General features: G+C 41.9%; 2 protein-coding genes across 6 annotated transcripts in view; one reads left to right on the top strand and one right to left on the bottom strand.

The window, feature by feature from the left end:
• Positions 1-5,667: 5,667 nt before the first annotated feature.
• Positions 5,668-26,381, top strand: serpine3 (serpin peptidase inhibitor, clade E (nexin, plasminogen activator inhibitor type 1), member 3). 2 transcript variants are annotated; one of them, XM_060832943.1, is made up of 9 exons: positions 5,668-5,741; positions 5,866-6,153; positions 8,079-8,312; positions 13,149-13,346; positions 15,274-15,472; positions 19,380-19,480; positions 19,752-19,838; positions 21,434-21,514; positions 25,942-26,381. In XM_060832943.1, the coding sequence occupies exons 2-9, from the start codon at positions 5,892-5,894 to the stop codon at positions 25,983-25,985; spliced, it is 1,206 nt and encodes a 401-aa protein (XP_060688926.1). In that variant the 5' UTR covers positions 5,668-5,741; positions 5,866-5,891; the 3' UTR covers positions 25,986-26,381. The 2 variants fall into 2 exon arrangements, with proteins under 2 accessions (XP_060688926.1, XP_060688927.1); XM_060832944.1 differs by lacking the exons at positions 19,380-19,480; positions 19,752-19,838; positions 21,434-21,514.
• Positions 26,382-26,676: 295 nt separating this feature from the next.
• Positions 26,677-27,781, bottom strand: part of ints6 (integrator complex subunit 6) — a 115,832-nt gene continuing 114,727 nt past the window's right edge. For all 4 annotated transcript variants that reach the window (XM_060833396.1, XM_060833395.1, XM_060833397.1 and 1 more), the window contains one exon: positions 26,677-27,520. In XM_060833396.1, coding sequence (XP_060689379.1) covers positions 27,427-27,520 — 94 coding nt within the window. In that variant the 3' untranslated portion in view covers positions 26,677-27,426. The remainder of the gene's footprint in view (positions 27,521-27,781) is intronic.

The raw sequence follows: 27,781 nt of genomic DNA on the forward strand, positions 1-27,781 counted from the left end.
AGATATAATGGGAGTATGGAACGTGCTATTTCAATGTAGAACTAGTCAATGAATAATTACTCCTAAACGAAAGGGCCACGTAATTACAGTACAGAAAGGGTATGGGCACTTGAAATGCAGTAACCTACAGAGGATGGGACCAGATAAATGGAGCACACTGCTATAGCAGATACCTTGGCAACACAGTGAAATGTCAAAATGCAACAGACATACAACATTCCCGGGCACAACGCTGGACTGCAGTGGTTCACTTGTAAATCAATTCCTTTATTTTACAGAAAGTGTCTCAGTGCTGAAACGCCCAATGCACACAGCTCTGACAAGTTAACATTGGTGACAACCTTCGCCACGTCTCAGATTCAGAACAGAACGGTGCAGCTCATACTGTGAGCTGGGAGACAGTCAGCTCTGCAGATGCTGGGGATGAGAGTTGAGAGTGTGTGGTGCTGGAAAAGCACAGCGGGTCAGGAATGAAGGGCGTCGATTCCCCTTGCTCCTCGGACCCGCTGTGCTTTTCCAGCACCACACTCTCAGTTGATAACTCTGAAAGGTCACCTGGGTGGGGTGCGCTGCACATCGAACGGGTTTTTGACCTCAAATACATCTCCTTTGCAATACTTGCGAGGCGGTTAGTGAGCCAGAAAATGAAAAAGAGGTGGTGGGGGGGTGGGTGAAGAGAACTTTAGCAGCATGCAGGAAGCCCCCAAGCCAAGGTTGAGAGTGGGCTGTTTGAGTGGATGGTGGTGTGTGCAGTCCAGTTGTGATTATGACGTGCTGAGTGCCCACTGGAATAAGTGTCGCTTACAGGAATCCACAACGAGTGGTACAGATATCGCCGAGAGAGTGAGACTTGCAGGCACAGTCTTATGACTTTGTTCAACCGGGCATGAGAAAGAACGGAAGGCAGAGGGGAAAGTGAGCCAGTGGGGTAAGTAACTCAAATCACCCCTTGCGATTATCACTTGCTGCAAATATCAGTTTGACAGAGGAATGAAATAACATTTAAGATTATTGAAACCTCACTCTAAATTTACTGTACCCCTCTCCTGGCAAAGACGAGGTATCGAGTTAACCAAAGGTGTGAACTATTTTATTGCTTAAAAATTAGATTGAAGTCAGTGGAGGGGGGGTAAACGAGAAATTTGAGGCCAACATTTAATATTAGCTGCAAATATACAGGGGAGTAGGTTAGTTTTGTAAAGAGAGGGGAACAGTTAGATCAACCCACTGTTGTGTGTCTGTTTCTATCCCAAAAGGATTTTGAGCACTTTGAAGCAAAGATCCAATTAGTTAATAAATCGCTGACAAATTCAGTCCTCCACCCTCACTGATCTTTTTCTTATTTACAATCATAGTCCAAACGTTCTTTTGTGAGCACTTCACATTTCTAATTCCCTGGAAAGCTACCCAACCACTGTGATCTCAGATCAGATTTGCTTAATTTTTGCTCCAAGAAATTTTGGACCTTACACCAAAACCTCGCTGCGGGTGAGTTTTTCTACAACCTTATGCCCCTTATTCAGGTGACTTCTGTTCAGACTCTATTGGAGATGATCCCCATTGACTGATCCCCATGCAAAATAGCACAAAATGCAAATTTCTTGAACAGGCATAAATTTACACTTCAAAATCAAAGTTAGTGTTTCTAAGGTTTTATAACAGTTTTTTTCAAACTATTAATACTACTTAGAGCTGCAATATATTTTCTGTACCTTTAAATACATGTTTTAATATCAGAATCGTGTTAAAAAGAGATTGCAGAAGCATATTCTAAATTCTTAACGTACATAAAGGAGTGATTGCTTTGAGCATTTATTTTGTTAACATCAATAAGACAAGAATGGATGTGGAAAGGATATTTCTTCTTGTGGGCGAATCTGGAACTGGGCTCACTGTTTAAAGATCATAGGTAACAGACAGCTAACAGGATGGTGTTCTGTCAGAAGGTCATGTATCTTTATAACACACTTCCTCAAAGCTGGTGGAAGAAGGGTCAGGGCAGAGATACATGGTCCTTGATAAGCAAAGGGGTGAAAGGTTATTGGGATTAAGCAGGAATGTTAAGTAATCAGCTTAGTCATGACCTTATTGAACAGAGTAGCATGTTCAAGTAGGGCCCAAAGGCCTACTCTTGCTCTGAATCTGTATGTTCATCTCGGGCTTCAAGTTACATCAAAGGGATGTTGACCAGTTACTCAGGCTTACTACTGGTGGTTACAATGATTGGTCAGATCAACTTTGCACCCTTGTTTAACTTCTGTTGAATGAATCTTTGCTATATGCACCCCCCACACCCCCCCCACCCACCACCACCACCACCACCACCACCACCACCTACATCCTTCCCCAGACTCTCAGAAGTAGATTTTACAAAACTCCTTATTGGACTTATTTAAGAACCTCAGAACAGGAGTCGGCCATTCAGCCCCTCGAGCCTGATCCACCATTCAATAAGATCATGGCTCATCTGTGATCTAACTCCATATACCTTCTTTTAGCCCATATCCCTTAATATCTTTGCTTAATAAAACTTTATCCATCGCAGATTTAAACTAACAACTGATCCAGCATCCACTGCCATTTGTGGAAGAGAGTTCCAAACATCTACAACCTTTTGTGTGCAGAAGTGCTTCCAAGTCTCTTTGGTCCTCTACTATATTTAACTTCATACCACCTAGAACGTACCCTGATTGATCCTTTTTTTTGGTGGTAGCGGAAACAGACCCTTCAGTCCAACTGAGTTATACCAACCAGGTTTCCCAAAGTAAACTAATCCCTTATGCCTGCATTTGGCACATATCCCTCTAAACTTTTCCTGTACATGTACCAGTCCAAATATCTTTTAAATGCCCATAATTGTGCCAGCCTCAACCACCTCTTCTGGCAGCTCATTTCATACACGCACCCCTCAGATCTCTTACATCTTTTCCCATGTGTCTTAAACCTACGCCCTCTAGTTTTGAACTCCCCAACCCTCAGGAAAAGATCTTTGTTATTCACCTTATCCATGCCTCTCATGATTTTAGACACCAATACAAGATCACCTCTCATCTTCCTACATTCCAGAGAAAATGTCTCAGCCTATCCAGTTTCTCCTTATAATTCAAACCCTGAAGTCCCATAACATTCTTGTAAACCTTTTCTGCACCCTTTCCAAATTAATAGCATCCTTCTTGTGACAGGGTGTCCAGAATTGTATGCAGTGCTCCAAAAGTGACCTCACCAATGTCCTGTACAGCTGTAACATGCTCCTCAATGCTCTGACCAATGAAGGTAAGCATGCCCAACACCTCCTTTACTCCCGTCTACCCACGATGCCACTTTCAAGGAACTATACAACTGAACCCCTAGGTCCCTCAGTTCAACAACACTCCCCATGACCCTCCATTAACTGTGTAAGTTCTGTCCTGGTTTGTTTAACCAAAATGCAACACCTCGCAATTATTTAAACTAAACTCCACTTGCCACTCCTTGGTCCATAGGCCCATCTGATCAAGATCTACTCTGAGATAACCTTTTTCACTGTCCACTATACCAACAATTCTGGCATCATCTGCAAACTTACTAACCATGTTTCCCATATTCTCATCCAAATTTATGTAAATGGAAGCAGTGGACCCAGCATCAAACCTTGCAGAAAACTACTAGTCACCGGTCTCCAGTTCGGAAAACAACTGTCCCCTACCATCAAGTCAATGAAGAATCTTACACTTGCTTACAATGAACTCTATCTGCCGCAGTTTTGCCCATTTACTTAGTTTACCAATACCCTGTAGTAATTTTATGCTATCATCTAAACTATCTATGCCACCAAACTAAGTCATTAGCAAACTTAGATACATGACTTGCTATGCCATTATCCAAGTTGTAACTGTGAATAATTGAGGCCCTAACACAGATCCCAGTGTCACATCATTGGAGTACTACATATAATTCTGGTCATCTGTGACAGGAAGGATGTTAATAAATTGGAAAGGGTGCACAATGGCTCAGTGATTAGCACTGCTGCCTCACAGGGGGCCTGAGTTCAATTCTAACCTTGGCTGACTGTCTGTGTGGAGTTTGCACATTTTCCCTGTGTCTGTGGGTTTCCTCCAGGTGCTCCGGTTTCCTCCCATTGTCCAAAAGTGTGCAACTTAGGTGGATTGGTCATGCTAAATTACCCACAATGTTCAGAGATGTGTAATGTTCAGCCATACAAAGGCAATGTTAGGGAGATGGTTCTGGTGGGATGCTTTTCGGAGGCTTGGTGTGGGCTTCGGACTTGTTGGGCCGAATGGCCTGTTTCCACACCATAGGGATTCTATGATGATGACCCTGCTAATTTGAGTACTAATTATCTAGTGAATATATTATACCCATGGCTATTAGTTTTGAATTTCCTGTAAATAAAAAATATTGACTGTTCTCAACCTTGTCATTATATTAAAGACCTCCATCAGGACTCTTCTTATCCTTTAAGCCGATGTAAAGCATAAGAACAGGCAAGAGTGTGGTGCCGGAAAAGCACAGCAGGTCAAGCAGCATCAGAGGAACAGGAAAATGGATGTTTCAGACAAAAGTCCTTCATCAGCCCTCATTCCTGATGAAGGGCTTTTGCCTGAAACGTCGATTTTCCTGCTCCTTAGATGCTGCCAGACCTGCTGTGCTTTTCCAGCACCACTCTCTTGACTCTAATCTCCAACATCTGCAGTCCTCAGTATCACCCATAAAAACAGGCAGTCAGCTACTGGCTTAGATATGGTTTTAGGAACAGAAACAGACCCATGATTCTGCCTCGCTGTTCTATGTCTAATGAGTGTCTCTTCCTAATTGATCCACCATTTTTCACGTGATGACTAACCTTTCTCAAATAATTATTTTCATATGCTTCCCTGCCATCGCTGTTATATCTAGCCTGAATATCTAAGTAATTCATACTCTAATCCAATTGCAATAAAGTCCATTTTAAATCTCCAGTACTCTGTGTGAATATCAGTAACCACAAGTTAAAAATCACACAATACCAGGTTATAGTCCAACAGGTTTATTTGGAAGCACTAGCTTTTGGAGCGCTGCTCCTTCATCAGGTGGTTGTGAAAGCTAGTGCTTCCAAATAAACCTGTTGGACTATAACCTGGTGTTGTGTGATTTTTAACTTTGTCCACCCCGGTCCAACACTGGCATCTCCAAATCATAATAACCGTAAGAGCTAACTTGACTGGGGCTCTCAAACCTGGTCATTATTGATACCTGTGCGACCTTGATCTACACAAATTGACTGCAGCATTGTCCCCTATATTGTTACAGTGACTACACCTCAAAGAAATTCTCCATTGGCTGCATAAAGCACTTTGGGATTACTGAGCTGGTGAAAGGTATTGGATAAATGCAAGTTTTCTCAGATGATACTATATGCGCATGAGGAACATATTTATATTGCTTTGGCTGCCTCACCAAACACTTCAGAGTTGTTTTTGCAATTACTGTGGTTAGGAACCTTGATTATGTTACTTCCCCTCCTCCCCACCATTTGTGTTGATAGATATTTCGGGCGGCACGGTGGCACAGTGGTTAGCACTGCTGCCTCACAGCGCCTGTAGACCCGGGTTCAATTCCCGCCTCAGGTGACTGACTGTGTGGAGTTTGCACGTTCTTCCCGTGTCAGCGTGGGTTTCCTCCGGGTGCTCCGGTTTCCTCCCACAGTCACAAAGATGTGCGGGTCAGGTGAATTGGCCATGCTAAATTGCCCGTAGTGTTAGGTAAGGGGTAAATGTACGGGTATGGGTGGGTTGCGCTTCGGCGGGTCGGTGTGGACTTGTTGGGCCGAAGGGCCTGTTTCCACACTGTAAGTCTAATGTAATATTGCATCTTTGATCCTGGCAGAATCAAAGCTCACGATAAGCATCATCATGTGTTCCCTCTCAATCCTCAACTTGTTACTGTACTTGCTGTTCACCGTGAGAAGGGCCTGCTGTCCTTTCCAGGACTCCATCAGGCAACTGAACACAGAGTTTGCTCGAAACCTTTACCGAAAATTGACAGAGGGCGAGGAATATCGCAACATCATCATATCCCCAGCAGGGGTCAGTATCGCACTAGAACTGCTGCAGTTGGGAGCGAAAGGAAACACCTTCATGCAGTTGGAAAACGCATTGGGATACACTGTTCACGGTATTGGTGAATCTTTATGTCTGTTCACATATATATATATATACACACACACACAAACACACATATTTATAGTGACTGAGCTTTTGTAAAGGATCAAATTAAGTTTCTGTTGAAGTATATAAGCCTATAATGGTTTGATCGGTGCAATCCAAGTGAATTTTGTTGAAACTGCAGCACAAATTAGGGATTTTAAAATGTAAAGTACATCAGTTGTAAACCACATTGAACACAAGTTGGGCTTGCATGAAATTAAACACTCGTTTAAAATCATTTGCCTGAAACTGGCAAATTCCCCACAAATAAAAAGCTCATCAAATTGCATTTGTTTTAATTTCAGACACGAATATAGACATATTTTCGAAGTTATGACATACTAAGAATGATTTCCCTCACTACAAAATTAATTAGTATATAACAATAAAACTACTAAACTATTGCAGGGGATGAAAAGTTGAGCTCACTGATTAAGAATGTTTTTTTTCCTGGATTAGCAAATTACCAGCTGCATTAATAAAACTACAATAAGGTTATCATTAAATAAATAGTCATGCAGAAGAACAAATATACTTTATTATAATGACTATTCCCATTACATTTTTTCAGTTTGTCATTCTACAAATGTCTGTTGGCAGTAACTAGGGTTAGAGTTAGGGTTAACCAAATCAGTCCACTATGAGTTGAGTGTGCTCCCAAATTTAGCACTGAACTCGAGTGAAGTGAAAACTAGGCATCCTGAGCTGCAAGAATTGATTTTGGGAAACTCATGTTCCGCTCGGAAACCGATGAGCTTCTTCAGTTTCTGCACATCGTGGAGTCCCCCCCCCCCCCCCCCCCCATCCGTGTTAAAATTCTAGTAAACGTCTCTGCGTGCTTGTATAAGGTATCACAGACGGTGAAAATCTGAAGCAGAACACCCCCAACACTGGAGACGCTCAGCAGGTCTAGCAGCGTCTGTAGAGAGAGATAACCTTTCAAGTCCTGTATGACACCACTTTTTCAGGCATGGTCTGCAGTTGGTGACATGGTCACACTTGGTTTTCCAGTTGGATAGAGGTGCGGAGTTAACCCGTCATTCTTGTAGTGTTGTCGGGAAGCTGGGATTCCATATCCTCCCAGATGAACAAACATGTGTATGAGGAGCAAAACTGAGCTCCTCAAACCTGCTGCACTGTCAGTAAAATTGGGGTTAATTTGTCATCTAACATGCTATTCCGTTCCTCCTCCTCCTCCACCTCTCACCTGGCCGCCCTTCGTCCATCAAGAATTTATTGACCCCCACACAAAAAAAAAGTTCAACGGCCCTCACTACTGCTCTCGGGGAAGGAGAATTCAGCAGATCCCGGATCCTCAGAATTTCTCCCCATCTGTCTTAAATGGGACGCTCTTTATTTTTAAAACTGTGACCCATCCAGCTCTAGTCTCTCCAACAACAGCCAACACCCTCCCCACATCCACCCTGTGAAAGGGGGGGGAACTGTTTAGGTACAGAGAATGTTAAGGAATGGAGTAAGGTCAAGCTTCTAGCTGTGTCAAAATAAAGGAACAATGGGAGAGAGTGACACGAAAGTTAAAGACAAAAGTTGAAAGTTTAAGAGGTGACTCGTTTGAAACGCATGGGCCAAGTGCTGGCAGATGGGACGAGATCAATATTTGGGTATCTGGTCAGCATGGACGAGTACATCTCTGTGACTCTATGTTCATATGGAAGCGAAGTTGCCAAGCTCTTGACTAGTATTACGGTGGCTCTGCCTTAATTTGGTCTGAATAGTTTTATTCGACTTCCAATTTATACGAAAATGCAAAAGAAGCATTAAGATTTCAATGCTTATGGATTTATGTTCGGGTTGATCGGTTCTCCCAGTTTCTGGATGTCTTCGCTGCAGCTGTTAACCCAGCCACTCTGAATATTGGAATGTATTTTGCAGACGCGGGGGTGCGGCGTCTCTTGCGGAGTGTGTCCGGGGACCTGGCGAACTCCACCCTCAGCCCCGCAGTCCGAGTAGCCTGTGGCCTCTTTGTGGGGGCCAGCACGCAGCTTTCTTCTCGTTTCTCGGACGACACAGCCGCCTGGCTAAACGGGAGCTTACACCGAGTGAATCTCAGCAATCCCAACGAAACGGCATTGCTGATCAACAAGTGGGTCACCACCAAGAGTCAAGGTAACACAGGGCTAGCCTGGAGGCTTCAGCATGCAATATGATATTGCACAGTACACCGGCAAAGTTATTTCATTTGATCACAAGTTAAAATGACTTAATAATCTGATTTAGGGATGGACAGTGTCACAGATGGAATAGGAGCAGACTAAGCCTCGCTCCTGGAGAGAGGAAAGACTTGCATTTGCATAGCACCCTTTATGATTTTGGGTCTTGCCGAGGTTGTGGTTTACATCTACTGATGCATTTTTGTGACGTGTAGTCACTGCTGCAACGTAGGTAATACAAACAGCCAATTAGAAGAGAACAATATCACGTGAACATCAATGCTAAAAAGATCTGATTATCCAATTTATTTAAGATTTCATTTGAAAGATGGATATTAGCCAGGATAGCCAAGAAAATTCCTCAGCTCTTCTCCAATATACTGGCACAAGCCCATCTAAGGGGCTAGGTGGACCTTTAGTTGACAATCTTTATCTGAAAGATAGCATCTCTAACAATGCAGCACTCCCTCAGGGCTGCACTGAGAGATCAGGCTGATAGTGTGTATGTACATTCAAGAATCTGAAACAGAATCAAATCATTCAGACTTCTGTCTCTGGAGTGAAAACACGGCCATTGGATGCTGCCTTAAACACACTGATGCAGTTTTGAAGATTTAAATTGTTTAAATGCCTGGTCTCAAAACAAAAGCCTGCATCGATAAAAAAAAATGACCTTGAAGCTACTGGATTGTAGTGAAAACCCATGTGGACCACTTTGAGGGACACAGAGCTGCTGTAATTAGCCAGGCAGGACTATGTGTAACTCCAGTCCACAGTAACCTCATTGAGTTATAGGGGGCCTCACAATTGGCAGAGAATGATAGAGACATACAGCATGGAAACTGACTCTACGATCCAACTTGTCCATGCTGACCAGATATCCTAAATTAATCTAGTTCCATTTGCCAGCACCTGGCCCGTGTCCCTCGAAATCCTTCCGATTCATATACCCATCCAGATGCCTGTTAAATGTTGGAATTGTAGCAGCACTTCCTCTGGCAGCTCAATCCACCCTCTGTGTGAAAACATTGCCCTTTAGTCCCTTTTAAACCTTTTCCCTCTCACCTTAAATCTATGCCCTCTAGTTTTGGACTCCCCTATCTTGAAGAAAACACCTAGGCTATTCACCCTACCAATGCCTCTCAATGATTCTATAAACCTCTGCAAGGTCACCCCTCAGCCTCTGACACACCAGGGAAAATAGCCTCAGCCCATGGTGGCATAGTGGTTAGAACTGCTGACTCTCAGTATTTGGGGGGAGGGGGGGTTCAGGTTCAGTTCCAGTTCCAACTTTGGATGACTGTCTGTGTGGAGTTTGCATGTTCTCCCAGTGTCTGGGTGCTCCGGGTTTATTCAGGGTGCTCGGGTTTCCTCCTAGAGGCCAAAAATGTGTAGTTTAGGTGGAATTTGGCTATGCTAAATTGCCCATTGTGGCCAGGAATGTGCAAGTTAGTTGGAGTAGTTATGTAAAATGCAGGTTTACAAGGATAAGGTAGGAGGGGAGAGTCTCGGTGGGGTACGCTTCAGAGAGTAGGTATGGACTTGTTGGGCTGAATAGCCTGTTTCCACACTGTGGGGATTCTATGATTCTACTCCACCCTATTCCTCAAACCCTCCAACCCTAGCAACATTCTCATAAATCTTTTCTGGATGCTTTCAAATTTTACAAATTTTTCCTATAGCAAGGAGACTAGAATCAGTTGTATCAAATTGCTACGGACAAGGGCTAAGGGTTCCAGAAGGTGGCTCACTCCAACCTGTTCATAGCAGGAGGATGGCAGTGTTACCATGGAAATGTAAAAAAACGTTCACCATTATATGATGGCGTGATTTTGCAGACATTTCCCAGTATAATTTTGAAATTGAGTTTCCAGTAAACATTGTATAAATGTTTTTATTTCCTGTGTAACGACAGGAAGTTGAGTCACCTTGCTGGGGCAGAACGCAATTCTCAAAGTTGCAGAGTTCCTACTGTCCACCCCATGTCTATGAGAAAGTGGGGTCTCTAGGCTCAGAGACAGGAACACTAACCCAGACACAAAGAGGGCTGAAGGAAGGCTTGGGAGCAGTCACCTTCAGTTAGAGATAGGGTTTGGACCCAGAGGTTATTTGAGGTTTGTACAGCAAGCCACTTGAATTCACGCAATAGCCCATAATGTTAAAACCATGATTAATAAAAACAGCGCTTGAATCGGGGATTTGGAATCGTGTGGAACTTGGGCAGACTGAGATTCCAGGAGCAAGCCCAACACAGTGATGGAATTTCCCAACATGTGTAGCGATGACATAAGGTGGGAAGATCAAGTCAGTGTGAGGAAGACATGCCAAAGAGGAGAAGACCGAGCCCCTGTAGGAAGAATGGCCCTGGCATAGTTAAGCACTTAAGACAGACCACAATAGTTGGACTTTTATTTCTGACATTGTAATGAGTAATTGTAATGTTTACCTTTTACCTTAGTTCCTTTTTTTTTCTACCTTGTTCTTAACCTTTTGTACCTAAGATGGCTCCGTGTGGCAATATTGAAAACTTTTCACTGTACTCCTGTTCTTGACAACAAGTGACAATAAATCTCAAATCAAATAAATAGGGAGCACAATTCGAAATTAATCAGCCAGTGAAATGATGGGGAGGTGAGAATTAATTTCTGAGACATTCACAATGATCTGGCTTGCACTGTTTGAAAGGGTAGTGGGAGTAGATCAATAGTAACAATTTTTGAAGGTTTATTGGCAAAGAGTGTGAAATAAATTCAGTAGCTTTTTCTTTGTTGATAGAACATACAGCCTTTAATGATTCTGCGAAAAGTTGGAATAGAGATGGGGGCAATTATTCCCAGCTAAGTCTAACTTTAACTTGTTTAATGTTCCACTCTGAAGTGAGATTGAGATGCGCTGCTCCTATAGGAAGGATGTTGGGAAACTTGTTCTTACAAAATGTTCGAGTTGTTATGGGGGTTCAGAAAGGATTGACAAGGATGTTGCCAGGGTTGGAGGGTTTGAGTTATAGGGAGAGGCGGGACAGGCTGGGGATGTTTTCCCTGAAGCGGAGGCTGAGGGGTGACCTTATAGAAGTTTATAAAATCATGAAGGGCACGGATAGGGTAAATAGCCAAGGTATTTTCCCTGGGCTGGAAGAGTCCAGACGAGAGGGCATAGGTTTAAGGTGGGAGGGGAAGATTTCAAAGAGAGTCAATGGGTAACCTTTTTATGCAAAGGGTGGTGCATGTATGGCATAACATGCCAGAGGAACTGGAGGAGGCTGGGACAATTACAACATTTAAAAGGACATCTGGATCGGTATATGGATAGAAATGTTTTAGAAGGATATGGGCCAAGTACTGGCAAATTTGACTAGATTAAATTAGGATATCTGGTTGGCATGGACAAGTTGAACTGAAGGGTCTGTTCCCGTGCTGTACATCTCTATGTCTCTATGACAGTCACCTCAAGTTAATTTCAGCCTCCATTAAATATTTTTAAAAAGAGTTGTTTCAATTACATTCTCTAAACATCACTTTCAGGTCTGCTTATATAGTTAGCCGTGAACGTCTTGTGTCAATCACGTAACCAGCAATCATGAGATTATACCACAGAGGCTGTAGAGGGTTTTTCACCTCCTCACTGGCAGGTTGAGTGTTCTTAAACATACGCTGAAGTTCCTGATTCATGTTGCTACCCCAATACAATAATAAGGAGCACTGTACTGAAGGAGAAACTATTTCGAGCATCGTATCAAAGGCACTGTGCTCCCGCTCATGTGGGAACTCATTTAGATCCAGCTGAAGAATTGGAAAGAACTTCCCCCTGGTGGCTTGATCAATATTTCTCCCTCTCCCAACATTTAGATTCATCAATCATTTATGTTGATGTTGCTTGAGGGACCTTGTTATAGAGTACCACATTCCTGCCTTTACAGCGATAGTTGAAATAAAGTATTGCACTGGCAGTTAAATGCTTCAAAATATCCCGAGGATATTAAAAGGTGCTAAAAAAAATGCAAGTCTTCCTTTTTCCATGACCTGCCTTTGTGACCTGACATGTGGTCAAGCAACATACACCAGGTAGTACATGGAGTTATACAATTACATCCAAATATGTGTAACAGAACAAAATGTGAAATTTAGTTTCCTATAACACACTGTTCTCTTGCAAGATCTTTTCTAAAGGAAGTGATTCCAAGATTCAGTACATTAAATAATGCCAGTCCACAAAACCAATAGGGATATGACTGCATTATAAGGTACGTGAATACATTACAGTCCAACAGCAATGGGCTTATTTCATGAGAGCATCACAGTCTGCTTCCAATTACAGACTCCAACTGTTTTCTGAATATTCCAGTCAGTGGGTTTTGCTCCTTTTTCTCACAGGAAGTATCTGAACTGAGTGTTTGTGAACCAGGCAAGAAGCAGCAAAAATCATTGCAAATCCAGATGCCCCATAACTGGAAAAGCTGTATAGTCTTGGAGTTAGGGGAGGAACTTGCAATGAACCACACATCAGTCTAGTAGGAGTTTATTGGCTTCACTATTGAAAAGTCAACCAGTAAGAAAAACGTGCTTCCAACAATCCAGCGACTATATTAATAAGATAACTTGCATTTGGATAAAGCAGCTGTAGCCTGTATGAGGATAATTTCAGTCACAGTTATTGATCAATTATGGTAAGAGTTAATATTTTCCCGATGCACATTTCCAATGTTGCCCAATTTTTAATGCACTGCCATTTTGAAAATGCTTGCCAGCTAAGACACTCTATCACAGTATAACCCTGGCATTTCCTGTCACTACAGGTGAAATTAAAGATTTCATGCCACAACCCATGGCAAGTGCATCACTTACACAGATTGCTGTTATTAGCACCATGTATTTTAAAAGCACGTGGGAGAATCCATTTTCAACATTGCAGACCCAGCAGCTCTCATTCACCAGGGCAGATGGCTCTGTCATTAAAGTGCCCATGATGTATCAAACTTCAGCAGTAAACTATGGTAAGTATCTGAATATTACTGGTAGTTGAAGAGTGAGCTGACAGGATTAGTGGATGCACTGGCTCTCAAAACAAGCATCATGTCTTGGTGCCAATCTTGTGTCTTAACCCATACCCATGACACATGGCTTGAAACAAACCAATCACCCAATTGAACCTGCCTCTATTATGTTCCAGTCTTAAATTATTCACCATGCGTAAGAGGGTTTGCTCAAACCACATTTATGATATTTGCAAATCCCTTCAACTCTGTGTTCTGCCATTCGAGATCCTTCTGAGCGGGAGCAATTTCTCCAAATTTACTATACTCAGGTTCCAGTCTCACCTGCTTCAGAGAAATGTATCAACATCTCCGAACAAGTCAGTTTTAGAAACAAATCTTTTTTTTAAAAAAAACCCCAAAGGATATTTCTGAATGCATGATAAGAACAAATGCTCCACAGGTGAAGGCACAGGTTTTGCCCCAGGTTGCAGCTCTTGACCTTGGCGTGCCATCAAGGAGTTGAGTGAAAATCAGAGGATGTTGTGCAAGCCAGAGAGAACTAAGGAAACATCACCAAAGAACCCCCAACAATGAATCAGCTTCCTTCCTTCGTACCCTCACCCAAAATAATCAGTGACTTAGGGCTATCTGGCCAATATCAGTATTGCAAACTTGAGCATTCATACAGGAGAAAAAAAAATGCCACCTGACCACCATTTTAATGTATATCCGCAGAAGCCTTTCTGAAGCCCAATTAAATATTGAATAATATTTGCCATAATTTGAGAAAATGGGACAGATCATTTTATGTTTTTGAAAAAGAAAATCACTGTTCTGACCAAAAAAAAGAGTTGGTTCAGCAACCTTTTGTTTCAAATGTGTCACATTCACATGTGGCAACTGAGGAATAAAGGTTCCAGTTTCCATTCAGCTAACTTTTTAAAAATCTGCCACTGTCTGTTTGTTCTATCAATCTCTTTCTGAAACTTTGACTCTTTCAAACAGTTGGCTCCGCGACAAAAGGGTGAATGGCCTCCTCCTGGATTGTGTATTGCATTTGTTTCTCAATCTACAATTTCTTTACTTGGTCTCAACATTCTGAAAGAAATGTTGTAAATCACCTTACTGAGTCATCCAGTTTTTGCCTTATAAGGTTTAAGGCCCTACTATCCCTTATTTTGTCTAAAACAGTTCATTATTTTATCCAGAGAAAACAACCACTTTTGTTTTTCAATCAGCAAGTTGCAGCTTGCTAGACCTGCTCCCCGCAGAGGATTATTCCAGTAACAGACGCATCTGTCAGCACCTTCTTATTAAAGCATAAAGTTTACCAAAGAACAGAATATTTGCATCTGAGCCTGTAAATCCTCTGTCGCTTTCCTACCTTTCTGAAAGTAAAAGCAGTTGATGTACTATATACAGAACCATCTCGGTTATCCAAACATCAATTACATGTATTTTGGATTATTCGAACAAGATCTCAAGGCCCCATAAAACCATTATCCAAACAGTTATCCGAACAAAATACTCCCCGTACGTCCTGTTCGGATAATCGAGGTTGTTCTGTATAGACAACATAGAAGTCAAGAAGGCTAAACATTTAATCAACGTATGCACTGCAAGGTGGTAACCTTGAGACCACATTGATGTGCAGACACAAAGGTCTTCACCATTGTATAATTTTATGATCCTGTTAATGAGATGGCTTGTTTAGGGTGAATTTAATTTCAGCAGTGACTGAATGTTAAGTAGAAAGAATTTTAAAATGTTTTTACCAGAAGTTGGACGTTGACTGATACAAAAGATATAAGTGACATTTCTTTTGATCACATGTTGAGGGTTAACAGTTTCACGAGGTAGATTATTTGAGGTAAACCTGACCAAGAAGATTTTTTTTCTTTGTGCTTTTAATACCGATACTTAACCTCTGCCTAATAAATTGCAGGCCAATTTAAGACTGGGAGTAATCAGAGGCTTAAAGTGATTGAACTCACCTACCAGGAACATGCAGTAAGCATGCTCATTGTCATTCCCAGTGAAAGAGAAAACCCCATCTCCTCTGTAGAACCACAAATCACAGCTCACACACTGTCAGCATGGACAAATAGCATGAGAAGAATGAAAATGGAAGTTTTCTTACCCAAGTAAGTTTGTTCCTTATTGTAATTCCCAATGGGATTCTCAATAACCTCATTGTGTCAATTCCTGTCATTGCTCTCAGGGACCAACTCCAGAAATCTATGTCCAATTAGAAGAAATCTAAACTCTTGCAGTGGCTGAACTGTAAAACATGACAGGTCCACTCAAACCACCTCCAAACACATTGAGCTGCTGGAAATGACACACTTAATATAAAGTGGGTTAGATAGGGTGGACAGTGAGAGCCTTTTTCCTCAGATGGTGATGGCTAGCACGAGGGGACATAGCTTTAAATTGAGGGGTTGATAGATATAGGCCAGATGTCAGAGGTAGCTTCTTTACTCAGCAGTAGGGGCGTGGAACACACTGCCTGCAACAATAGTAGACTCGCCAACTTTAAGGGCATTTAAATGGTCATTGAATAAACACAGGGATGAAAATGGAATAGTGTAAGAGAGATGGGCTTCAAATTAGTTCCACAGGTCAGCGCAACATTGAGGGCCGAAGGGCTTGTACTACGCGGTAATGTTCTCAAGCGACAGGGACTGCAATTCTATCATTACATTTTATAACCAAGTTCTAATTTAGCTTATGACGAGCTTCCAAATTGTACTAATAGCAATTTCAATGCTGAAGACTTATGAATAAGTCTTAGGTATAGACAGGAGGGATTGAGTGAATCCTAAGAAGAGTGCAAAGACAGTAGGAATATACTAAAGATGGGAATCAGGAGGGCAAAAAGGGGATATGAGATAGCTTTGGCAAATAGGGTTAAGAAGAATCCAAAGGGTTTTTATAAATACATTAAGGACAAAAGGGTAACTAGGGAGACAGTAGGGCCCCTCAAAGATCATCAAAGCAGCCTTTGTTGTGGAGCCGCAGGAGATAGGGGAGATACTAAACGAATATTTTGCATCAGAGTTTACTGTGCAGAAGGATAAGGAAGGTATACAATGTAGGGAAACAGATGGTGACATCTTGAAAAATGTCCAGAATACAGAGGAGGAAGTGCTGGATGCCTTGAAATGCAGGAAGGTGGATAAATGCCCAAGACCAGATTATGTGTACCCTAGAACTCTGTGGGAAGCTAGAGAAGTGATTGCTGGGCCCCTTGCTGTGATATTGGCACCATCGATAGTAAACAGGTGAGGTGTCAGAAGACTAGAGGTTGGCTAACGTGGTAGCAGTATTTAATAAGAGTGGTAAGGATAAGCTAGAGAGCTACAGACCAGTGAGCCTGACATCAGTAGTGGACAAGTTGTTGGATGTAATACTGAGGGACAGGATTTAAACATATTTGGAAAAGCAAGGACTGATTAGGGATAGTCAATATGGCTTTGTGCATGGGAAATCATGTCTCATGAACGTGTTTGAGTTTTTTGAAGAAGTAACAAAGAGGATTGATGAGGGCAAAGCAGTAGATGTGATCTATATAGACTTCAGTAAGGTTTTCGACAAGATTCCCCATGGGAGACTGGTTAACAAGGTTAGATCTCATCGAATACAGGGAGAACTAGCCATTTGGATAGGGAACTGGCTCAAAGGTAGAAGACAGAGGGTGGTGGTGGAGGGTTGTTTTTCAGATTGGAGGCTTGTGACCAGTGGGAGTGCCACAAGGATCGGTGCTGGGTCCACTACTTTTCGTCATTTACAGAAATGATTTGGTTATGAAGATCGGAGGGAGAGTTCATAAGTTTGCAAATGACACCAAAATTGGAGCAGTAGTGGACAGCGAAGGAGGTTACCTCTGATTACAATGGGACCTTGATGAGATGGATCAATGGACTTGATGAGTGGCAGATGGAGTTTAATTTAGATACTTGTGAGGTGCTGCATTTTGAGAAAGCAAATGTTAGCAGGACTTATACACTTAATAGTAAGGTCCTGTGGAGTGTTGCTGAACAAAGAAACCTTGGAGTGCGGGCTCATAGTTCCTTGAAAGTGAAGTCGTAGGTAGATAGGATAGTGGAGGCAGTGTTTGGTATACCTTTCTTTATTGGTCAGAGCATTGATGGGAAGAGTTGGGAGGTCATACTGCAGCTACACAGGACATTGGTTAGGCCACTTTTGGAATGTTGCATGCACTTCTTTGTCCCCTTCCTATTGGAAGCATGTTGCGAAACTTGGAAGGAGTCAGAAAAGATTTACAAGGATGATGCCAGAGTTGGAGGATTTGAGCTACAGGGAGAGGAATAGGCTGGGGCTGTTTTCCCTTGAGCATCAGAGAGGTTGTTAAAATCGTGAGGGGCATGGATAGGATAAATAGACAAGGTCTTTTCCCTGGGGTGGGAGTGGGGGTGGAAGTTGGACCAAAGGATCGGTTTCCGTGCTGTACACCTTGATTTTGTTCGTTTGGTTATCACCCTCTAATTTTGAATAGATATTGGACTCTTCATTACTAGAATTCCATCAACATGATCGCCCAGAGCAGAAGTAGCACAGCCAGACATGCAACAGAACTGCCTCTACACTGCCCGAGACAATCATAGTTCTCTACCCTGCCCAAGCTATCATTATATGACATGGTGACTCAGTGGTTAGCACTGCTGCCTCACCGCACCAGGGACACTGGTTCGATTCCCACCTCAGGCGACGGTCTCTGTGGAGTTTGCACACTGTCCCCATGTCTGCGTGAGTTTCCTCCCACAATCCAAAGATGTGCAGGTCAAATGAATTGGCCATGCTAAATTGCCCATAGTATTAGGCACATTAGACAGGGGTAAATATAGGGTGAGGGAGTGGGTCTGGGTGGGTTACTTGTCAGAGCGTTGGTGTGGACCTGTTGGGCCAAAGGGCCTGTGTCCATACTGTTGGGAATGTAATCTAAATCTGTACTACTCAGTGAGATTGCTATCTAAAAATGTTGCATGGCCCTTAAGAGTGGATTAACATCTAAGAATAGGCAGGGACAAAGGTTACTTTCATCCCCCAATAGCATGAACAAAAATCTACAGGAGGTAAAATTAAAGAAATACAGCCACAGATTGTACCCTAACACAAAAATTTCATTTTTTCACCAGGGGAGCATGGTGGCTGTGGTTAGCACTGCTGCCTCACAGTGCCAGGGATCAGAGCTCATCTCCACTCTCTGGGTGCTCCAGTTTCCTCCCACAGTCCAAAGATGCGCAGTTTAGGTGGATTGGCTATGCTAAGTTGCCAATTTTCAGCTGGATGTGTTAACCATGGGCAATGCGGGGTGACAGGGAAAGGATAGGGGAATGGGTCTGGGTGGGATGCTCTTTGGAGGGGTTAGGTGTGGACTCCTTAAGCCAATTGACCTGCTTGCACTGTTGGGATCCTCTAGATTTGTCTATCCGTCCATCAGTCTGCTGTTCAGCTTTGCAGAGAAATATGCACAAGTCAGCAAGGTCAGGGGATTTTCTCCCACTACTTTAGGTGACTCTTTGCCTTGAATTCTTAACAAATAAAACTCTTCACAAAACAGGCATATTTCTTCACCAATATGGAATCAAAAATACTGGAATACCTCTGGAAATATAGTGCTTGAACATCCAAGCATTCAGCAATGCTAATTTTGTCCTCCTACATGTCATCCTCTCACAGTATACAGCTTAGTTTTTGAAGCAAATGATGTGTTCAATCCCAAGCTTAATCCAGCAGCAGGTGACCATTAATGGCAGGAGTTCAGCATTTCTCTCTGTAGGAAACATGCGTACAACAGGTAAGTAAGGTGAGAAATCAAACTTGTATCCTTCCACTCCTTGACTGCGCATGCGCATACAGACATGCTGTTGGAATGACCCTCACTTTGAACCACATACTTCCAATCCTGGCCTTATGAGTTTAGATTCTTTTTTCTCATGAGACATTAGCTGAGATTCACCGTCCAGCCCTGTAATTAAAATTACTCCCATTACAATAGCATGAAACTGACTGTTTCCTGTCCCACAGATTTAAAGTTCAAAGTAAGTTCAACCTTAAGACAGTACTGAGCACTCTGGGAATCACTGACATTTTTGATCCTACCAAAGCAGACTTCAGTGGAATTTCTGGTAAGCCAGACTAAGTTATTGGTGTGTGTTGGTTAAAACCTCAACATTTTAAGGGCGGCTACTGTATTCTATACTAACAGTCTAGGTCTCATGTTAAAATCTTCAAAATCATTCAGCGATTTAGCTGCTGACATTTTAACTTTCCTTTTCCGACATTAACAAAAGCAAATCTCTTTCTGGCTAACACCAGTGAATGAAACCAAAATTCTAGTTCCAATATTGAATGTGAAACGAGACGTCAGTAGTAACCGGTGCTGCTTCACAATTTTAGAGCAGGAGAAGCTGTTTGTTTCTGAAGCTATCCACGAAGCAAAAATAGAAGTAACAGAGGATGGCACCGAAGCAGCAGCTGCTACAGGTATTTACTGTTTCAAAGAAGCATTCCCAGAGTACCGTGAACAATTTCTTCAACGGTGATATAGATCTTTACCTCACATGTGCAAAACTTTAGGTCAAGCCAGTTCCCTTGACATTGAAATGTCAGGTACAGCACTCCGACGACAAGAAACATTGTGTTGGTCAACAGGTTAGCATGTCAAATTTACCTTGAATCCGTGTATCACCATGGATTTCACTCTAGTCTGTGTCAGAAGGCTCGAGTTCCATTCCAGGCACTAGAGCACCAAGTCTGTGTTGATGCTCTGATACTGTTCTTGAAACATCTGGCCTTTCTGGTGACCATAAAAGATGAAGATCTCTCAGTATTGTACTGAACAGCAGCAGAACAAGTCATAACCCTCATTCTTCCCCTTTCCCCGCCCCCCTCCCCCTTTGCTGTTTGTAGGACCTTACGGGCTCTTTGCCCTGGACAAGGGCATCTGGACAACCATTTCTGTTTGTGTTAAGCCACAAAATAATCCTGGCATATTTTTGAGAACATATGGGCTGTGCTGAAAATCTAAATGGATTCTAATTGTTACTGACAGTTACCATGAGAGAAGGGAAATTAAGCAATTTGTTTTTCACTTTTGCAACCCTCTCCTCGAACTAGATAGTGCTGGCACACCAGCACGTGTTGCCCTTTGCTCTTCCTCATGAACGCATGGCTTGTTCTAGCTATTTCAAAAAGGTGGTTAAACATATTGCGTGGTTCTGGAGTTACATGCAGGCCAGACCAAGTAAGGGCAATAGATTTCCTTCCCTAAAGGACATTAGTGAACAAAGTGGTTGTTTCAAAATCACCACTAACATTAGTTTACAATTCCAGATTTTATTAATTTAGTTTAAATTGATCAGCTTTTGAGATAGAATTTGAACCTTTGTACCCCAGAGAATTAACCACAGTGTTTGGACTACAAATCCAACATCACCACAAATCCATCTTTTCTTCATCTGTCCTGTATATGACAAAGACTTTTTGCCATGTTTAAAATTTGTCAAGTTTAGGGTACAATGTCACTTCAGTTTATAAAGGGAAATAAAACACATGGCAGAAAATTATAGAAAATGAGATTCCTTCAAGGAAGCAAAAGGAAAGTTGTGTAAAGGTCTGAAGAGAGATATAAAGGATAAATCCACTCTCAGGCAGCAAGCATAGACCTAACCACAAGGGCAAAAGAATAGACTCAGTCAATCTCAGCAGGTGCAGCAGACACCAAGATGAGGCAAGTGCTTGGGTTTCTTTTGCAAGAGAGAGAATTCACTTGTGTAGAATATTTGGGATCGTAATTGCAGCCAAACGTGTTTCCCAGAAGCCTGGATTTCAGAAATAACACTAGAGTGATGCCTTACAGGCTGGGTGCACATACAAAACTTCAGATTCAAGTGATGGGTACAAGGATGGAATAGTTTAAGTGGTGGGAGAAGAAATACAAAAGTTAAGACAAATGTGTAAAATTCATAAGTTAGATATTATTCAAACCTATAAATTATTTAATCAATATGTTCCACAAATCATTTTGAATGACGCAGTTCAGACCATAATCTTAATAAGTATACTTAATTTTGTTTTAGCTGTGGTTTTATTGAAAAGGTCTCGAGCCCTGGCTTTTAAGGCTGACAGGCCATTTTTCTTTCTCCTGCGGCAGACCACAGGTAATTTATTTACACTATTGATATATATCGGTAATATAATTAATCTTCAGTTATAACAGCTCAAGATCAAATTACTGTACATTTCGCACAGTAATTGTGTGAATTGCAAAAATGGGTAGGTAGATTTGACAGTATCTCTCATAGAACTTGCTTGATTCTCAGCCACTGGAAAAAAATCAACATTAATTATAGCCTCATGCAAAAAAATCTATAATGCAGAAGAACGTGTCAGGGCACACTAAAGGAATACAGCCAAGAATGGATATTGAACCAAATAAACAGATAATAGCAGGACTAAGTAAACTCTTGGTCAAGAGACACTTTAGGAAGGATTCCTCAAGGACAATCGTGCCAAAAAGATTTAGGTGGCTTAAGGTACGATTGTTGATTGCAAGGCACAGGAAAAAATGATCCAACATAGGCTACAGGTGGAGAGATGCAGAGCAGTTACGGAAGTTGTAGAAGTTAGGAAGGGTCAAGATTAACAAAAGCATATGTATGTATGAAGGAGTCAGGATTGTGTCAAAGAGAACATGAATGATGGGGTGAAAAGGACTTGGTCCAGATTAGGATGGGAGTTTTAGGTAAGCTCAAGTTCAGAAAAGTTGCAAAATGGGAGACCTGCCCATGAAGTTTGGAGGTAGCAAAAGGCACATTTGTGAGTTTCAGCAAGTCAGCTGAAGTAGGGATGAAAAAAAATCCCATTCAAGTTGGCAAGAAATGCAGAAAGCTACACTTCCATCCATGTGCTGACAAGAACACGGCACATAACATGACTAATTCTCACAGCAACACTGCTCCATGCTTTACAGGTGGACCTGAAGGACAGAAATGAACACAGCCATGTCACTTCGGACTATATTTTTTTAAATCTTTACAGCACAGTACAGGCCCTTCGGCCCTCAATGTTGCGCTGCCTGTCATACGAATCTGAAGTCCATACCACCTACACTATTCCATGTACGTCCATATGCCTGTATAATGACGACTTAAATGCACTTAAACTTGGCGAATCTACTAACGTTGCGGGCAAAGCATTCCATACCCTTACTACCTCTGACATCTGTCTTATACCTATCTCCCCATAACTTTAAAGTTGCGTCCCCTCGTGTTTGCCGTTCCCATACTTGGAAAAAGGCTCTCCCTGTCCACCCTATCTAACCCTCTGATTATCTTGTAAGTCTCTATTAAATCACCCCTCAACCTTCTTCTAACGAGAACAGCCTCAAGGCTCTCAGCCTTTCCTCGTAAGACATTCCTTCCATACCTAAGAACATCCTAGTAAATCTTCTCTGCATCCTTTCCAAAGCTTCCGCATCCTTCTTATAATGCAGTGACCAGAACTGTACACAATACTCCAAGTATGACCGTACCAGAGCTCTGTACAGCTGCAGCTAACCTCCTGGTTCTGGAACTCAATCCCTCTATTAATAAAGGCCAAAACACTATGCCTTCTTAACAACCCTGTCAACCTGGGTAGCAACTTTCAGCGATCTGTGTACATGGACACCGAGATCTCTCTGCTCATCTGCACTCCCAAGAATCATACCATTAGTCCAGTACTTTGCATTCCGATTACTCTGTCCGAAGTGTATCACCCCACACTTGTCCACATTAAACTCCATTTGCCACCCCTCAGCCCAGCTCTGCATCCTATCTAGGTCTCCCTGCAACCTACTACATCCTTCGTCACTATCCATAACTCCACCGACCTTAGTGTCGTCTGCAAATTTACTAACTCACCCTTCTAAGCCCTCATCTAGGTCATTTATAAAAGTGACAAACAGCAGTGGATCCAACATCGACCCTTGCGGTACGCTGCTAGTAAATGACACCAAGATGAACATGTTCCATCAACTACAACCCTCTGTTTTCTTTCAGCAAGCCAAGTTAAACTGCTATGTCTCCCACAATCCCATTCATCCACATTTTGTATAACAGCCTACTGTGGGGAACCTTATCGAACGCCTTGCTGAAATCCATATACACCGCATCAACCGGTTTACTCGCAACTACCTGTTTGGTTACTTTGTCAAAAAAGTCAGTAAGATTCGTTAGGCACGACCTATCTTTCACAAAACCGTGCTGACTGCCCCGATCAGATTATTCTTTTCTAAATGGTTATAAATCCCATCTCTTATAACCTTTTCCAACACTTTACCAACAACTAAAGTGAGACTCACTGGTCTGTAATTACCAGGGTTGTCTCTACTACCCTTTTTGAACAAGGGAACCACATTTGTTATGCTCCAGTCCTCAGGCACTATTCCTGTAGACAATGATGATTTGAAGATCAATGCCAAAAACTCAGCAATCTCTTCCCTTGCTTCCCATAGGATCCTAGGATAGATCCCATCCGGCCCAGGGGACTTGTCTATTTTCACACTCTGCAGTATTTATAATACCTCTTCCTTGGGAACCTCAATCTTCTAGTCGAGATGCAGGTATCTCTGTACCTTCCTCACCAACATTTTCATTTTCTATAGTGAACACTGTCAAAAAATATTTATTTAGTGCTTCCCCTATCTCCTCTGACTCCACACACAACTTCCCACTATTATCCTTGATTGGCCCTAATTTAACTCTCGTCATTCTTTTATTCCTGACATACCTATGGAAAGCCTTAGGGTTAACCCTGATCCTATCCCGCCAATAACTTCTCATGTCTCCTCTTGGCTCTTCTGAGCTCTCTTTTTAGGTCTTTTCTGATTTCCTTGCAACCCTCAAGCGCTCCGAGTTTTCACATTTTGCCCTAACATAAGCCTTCTTCTTGACCAGGGATTCCACTTCCTTAGTAAACCATGGCTCACGCGTTCTATATCTTTCTCCCTGCCTGACAGGTACATACTCACCTAGGACACACAGGAGCTTTTCCTTGAATAAGCTCCACATTTTTAATGAGCTCATCCCCTGCAGTTTCCTTCCTCATTCTTCCTAAAATCTTTCCTAATTGCATCGTAATTTCCCTTCCCCCAGCTGTAACTCTTGCTCGATGGAGTACACCTATCCCTTTCCATTACTAAAGTAAACCTGTCAGGATGGTGATCGCTGTCTCCAAAGTGCTCACCTACTTCCAAATCTAACACCTGGAAAGGCTCGTTACCTAGTACTAAATTTAAAGTGGCATCACCCCTTGTTGGCTTGTCTACATACTTTGTCAGGAAGCCCTCCTGCACACATTGGACAAAAACTGACCCATCTATAGCACTCGTACTGTAGTGATCCCAGTAAATATTTGGATAGTTAAGTCCCCCATGACAACTACCCTGCCCTTCTCACTCCTATCAAGAATCATCTTTGCTATCCTTTCTAGCTTAAACCACTTTAGCATTAAGTTAACTACCACTGATGACAATAGACCATATGCCACCCATTATCTTTCATCTGTAGATCTTTAAGGTTCAATCTTGACAAGACTTGGCTCCTCAACTCTTCATTAGAATCACAGAGCACAGGAGACGACCAGTCAGCCCTGTGCTGGTTCTTACCAAGAGTTCAATGAGTTTCACTCTCACCTTCCATTCTTTATTAGCAAAAGTCTAATTTCCTTTAGGAAATGACAATTAAATCTATTTTTAGCATCTAGAATGCCAAGTAAAAACAAAACTTCTCATGGCCTGATTATTTTGCTCAATGTTTTAAATCTACTTTCTCTGGTTACATATCCCGCTGCTAGTGGAAAATGTTTCACCTAGTGGAAAATGGGCAGCACGGTGGCACAGTGGTTAGCACTGCTGCCTCACAGCGCCTGAGACCCAGGTTCAATTCCCGACTCAGGCAACTGTGTGGAGTTTGCACGTTCTCCCCGTGTCTGTGTGGGTTTCCTCTGGGTGCTCCGGTTTCCTCCCACAGTCCAAAGATGTGCGGGTCAGGTGAATTGGCCATGCTAAATTGCCCGTAGTGTTAGGTAAGGGGTAAATGTAGGGGTATGTGTGGGTTGCAGGTCGGTGTGGACTTGTTGGGCCAAAGGGCCTGTTTCCACACTAAGTAATCTAATCTATCTACTGAACCAACCCTCTTCCTTTTGAGCACCATTATCAAAATTGTTCAATCTTCTCTGCTCGGAGAACAATCCCAGCTCTCCAGATTGAACTGAAGTCCTTGAACTAGAGAGTATCATCTGGACCAAAGCCATGACAGTTTTAAAAATGGAGCCCTGAGTTACTTAGCACCCTCCAGCTAATGTCTGAACAATGGGTAGGTGGGGTATAAAAATTCCTTGCATGTTTTTGGCAATTGTATCAGTTCCATCTTGCATATAGACTGGAATTAAACCAAACAGTTCTTCATTTGTAACTGCAGCTCAAAAACAAAACACTTAAAACTAATACAGTACATCATATTCAAATTGAACAATCTGTACAAATTTGATTTTGATATGAAAGATGTAGATGATTAATGTTAACATTGTCCGTTTAATTCTACAGGAAGAATTCTTTTCATGGGCCGGGTAATGGATCCTCTCGAGTAAATACATTTCCAAGTGTTTTACTCCGCCTGGTCTGAACGTACAAATAAGATTTCTGGCCTTGGAGAAATTTATAGTCCTCTATTTATGAACTAGATATCTTGTCAACTTGAACAGCAAATAATAATCTACCTTAGAGTGATTATACATTAACGATGCAGAATTTTTGTGAAATGAATTTGGAGTGACAGACTGAGTTTGTATACATGTACAGCCATCCTTATTTAAATTACAGCATTGTGATACTAAAGAGTGCAACTAACATGTGCACAGGAGATGACGAGTCCCATACACCAATATAGTGTCAGATGACTTCTGATTTTTCAGCACTTGTTAATAGCATTTGACACCTGAACATGAAACGGTAGTAAAATAATAGAGCCACAGGAATTTTAAATGGTCGAGACTTTACATACACTTCTCCGAAATATCATCCCTGCTCCATTCATTCCACTTCAAAACATATTGGCTGCCTTGTGTAAAATGGAAATTCAATCCAAAGCTGGTGCTGTGTGTACACACACTGTAAAGGGTCATTACATAGCTAAGACGACAAATGGTCAATAATTATACATCTGGCATCCGATGCAACAGAGATGTCACATCACTTGTGGCCAGAAGGCACCTACAGTCCAATTAACTAGTTACATATGCAATGAAACAAGTCAATGTAAAATAGACTTTTTAATGCAGGAAATTGTAACAAAAGCATTTTAAATAATTTTCAAAATATGGCCATTTACAACACACAGTGTTCCATTCAAAAATAATTTGCTCTCGACAAATCTTAGCTTTAAGACAAATGTCCGTACATTGAGTATTCAGTTGGTTTGGCAAGGGCCAGTTCCCAAGGATTGACTGGAAGGGCTGACCTGGGGAAGCTAAGGCAGGCTAGAAGGAAACTGTGATAAATTGGAGACAAGACAAAAACACATTTCAAAGTCAGTGGATGCAAAAGGCATTTCTTCCTTCAATTCCAATGTAACAAAATCGAAGGTGGTTCAATCTTTTGCCAAAATGATCTAACTTATCACTGAAGCAAGCTGCTTCAACACAAAAACAAGGGTTAATGAAGAAAGCATGTGTTGCTACAAAATGGCAGCTTTTAGAAGGTAAAAATTACATACAAGTCATCTGCTGGGGTAGAGAAGGGCCCCTTTCATCTGCTGCGGTAGAGAAGGGCCCCTTGCGCAGTGTGCTGAATGTATTATACAAACATCTTACTAACCAAGTGGCAGATACACCATCAGATGGCACGATTTAAAAAAAGACTCCTTTTGCCAAGGTCCAGATAGTTTAACGGTGCAAAGAAAAGTTAAAACAAATTTTAGCAAAGACCAGTGAATGTATAGTCAAAATAAGCTTGAGGGGGTCCAAATGGGGCTTTCTTGGATGCTGAAAGAGAATACCAACAAAGTCCAGTCTCATGGTTTCTCAGGATTCATTATCGGTTATTGATATGATTTGCTCGACTGGATTTACTTTGTATTTCTTCCAAAATTCCTTCCAGCTCTTCAATTAATACTCGCTTTTTAAACCTGTGTAAGAGAATAATGAGAATTGTTAGTGTGACATTATAAGTATCCATAATCAACTTGCTGAACCCACAAAAGACATGGATAAAACAATTTAGAGGAGCAAAGAAGTGTTTAATATTGATAAAGCTCTGTTTGCTGAGGTCCCTCTTTCAGGCTCATTCCCACAGTAGTCTGTACCAGTTGTTGGGCATCACACTCTTACAGTTCACTTTTCTGCTTTGACTCCTGGGCAGTACAAAAATAGTTCAATAAGTTATTCTG

This window comes from Hemiscyllium ocellatum, chromosome 12 (genome assembly GCF_020745735.1).
Source record: "Hemiscyllium ocellatum isolate sHemOce1 chromosome 12, sHemOce1.pat.X.cur, whole genome shotgun sequence".
Taxonomy (NCBI): domain Eukaryota; kingdom Metazoa; phylum Chordata; class Chondrichthyes; order Orectolobiformes; family Hemiscylliidae; genus Hemiscyllium; species Hemiscyllium ocellatum.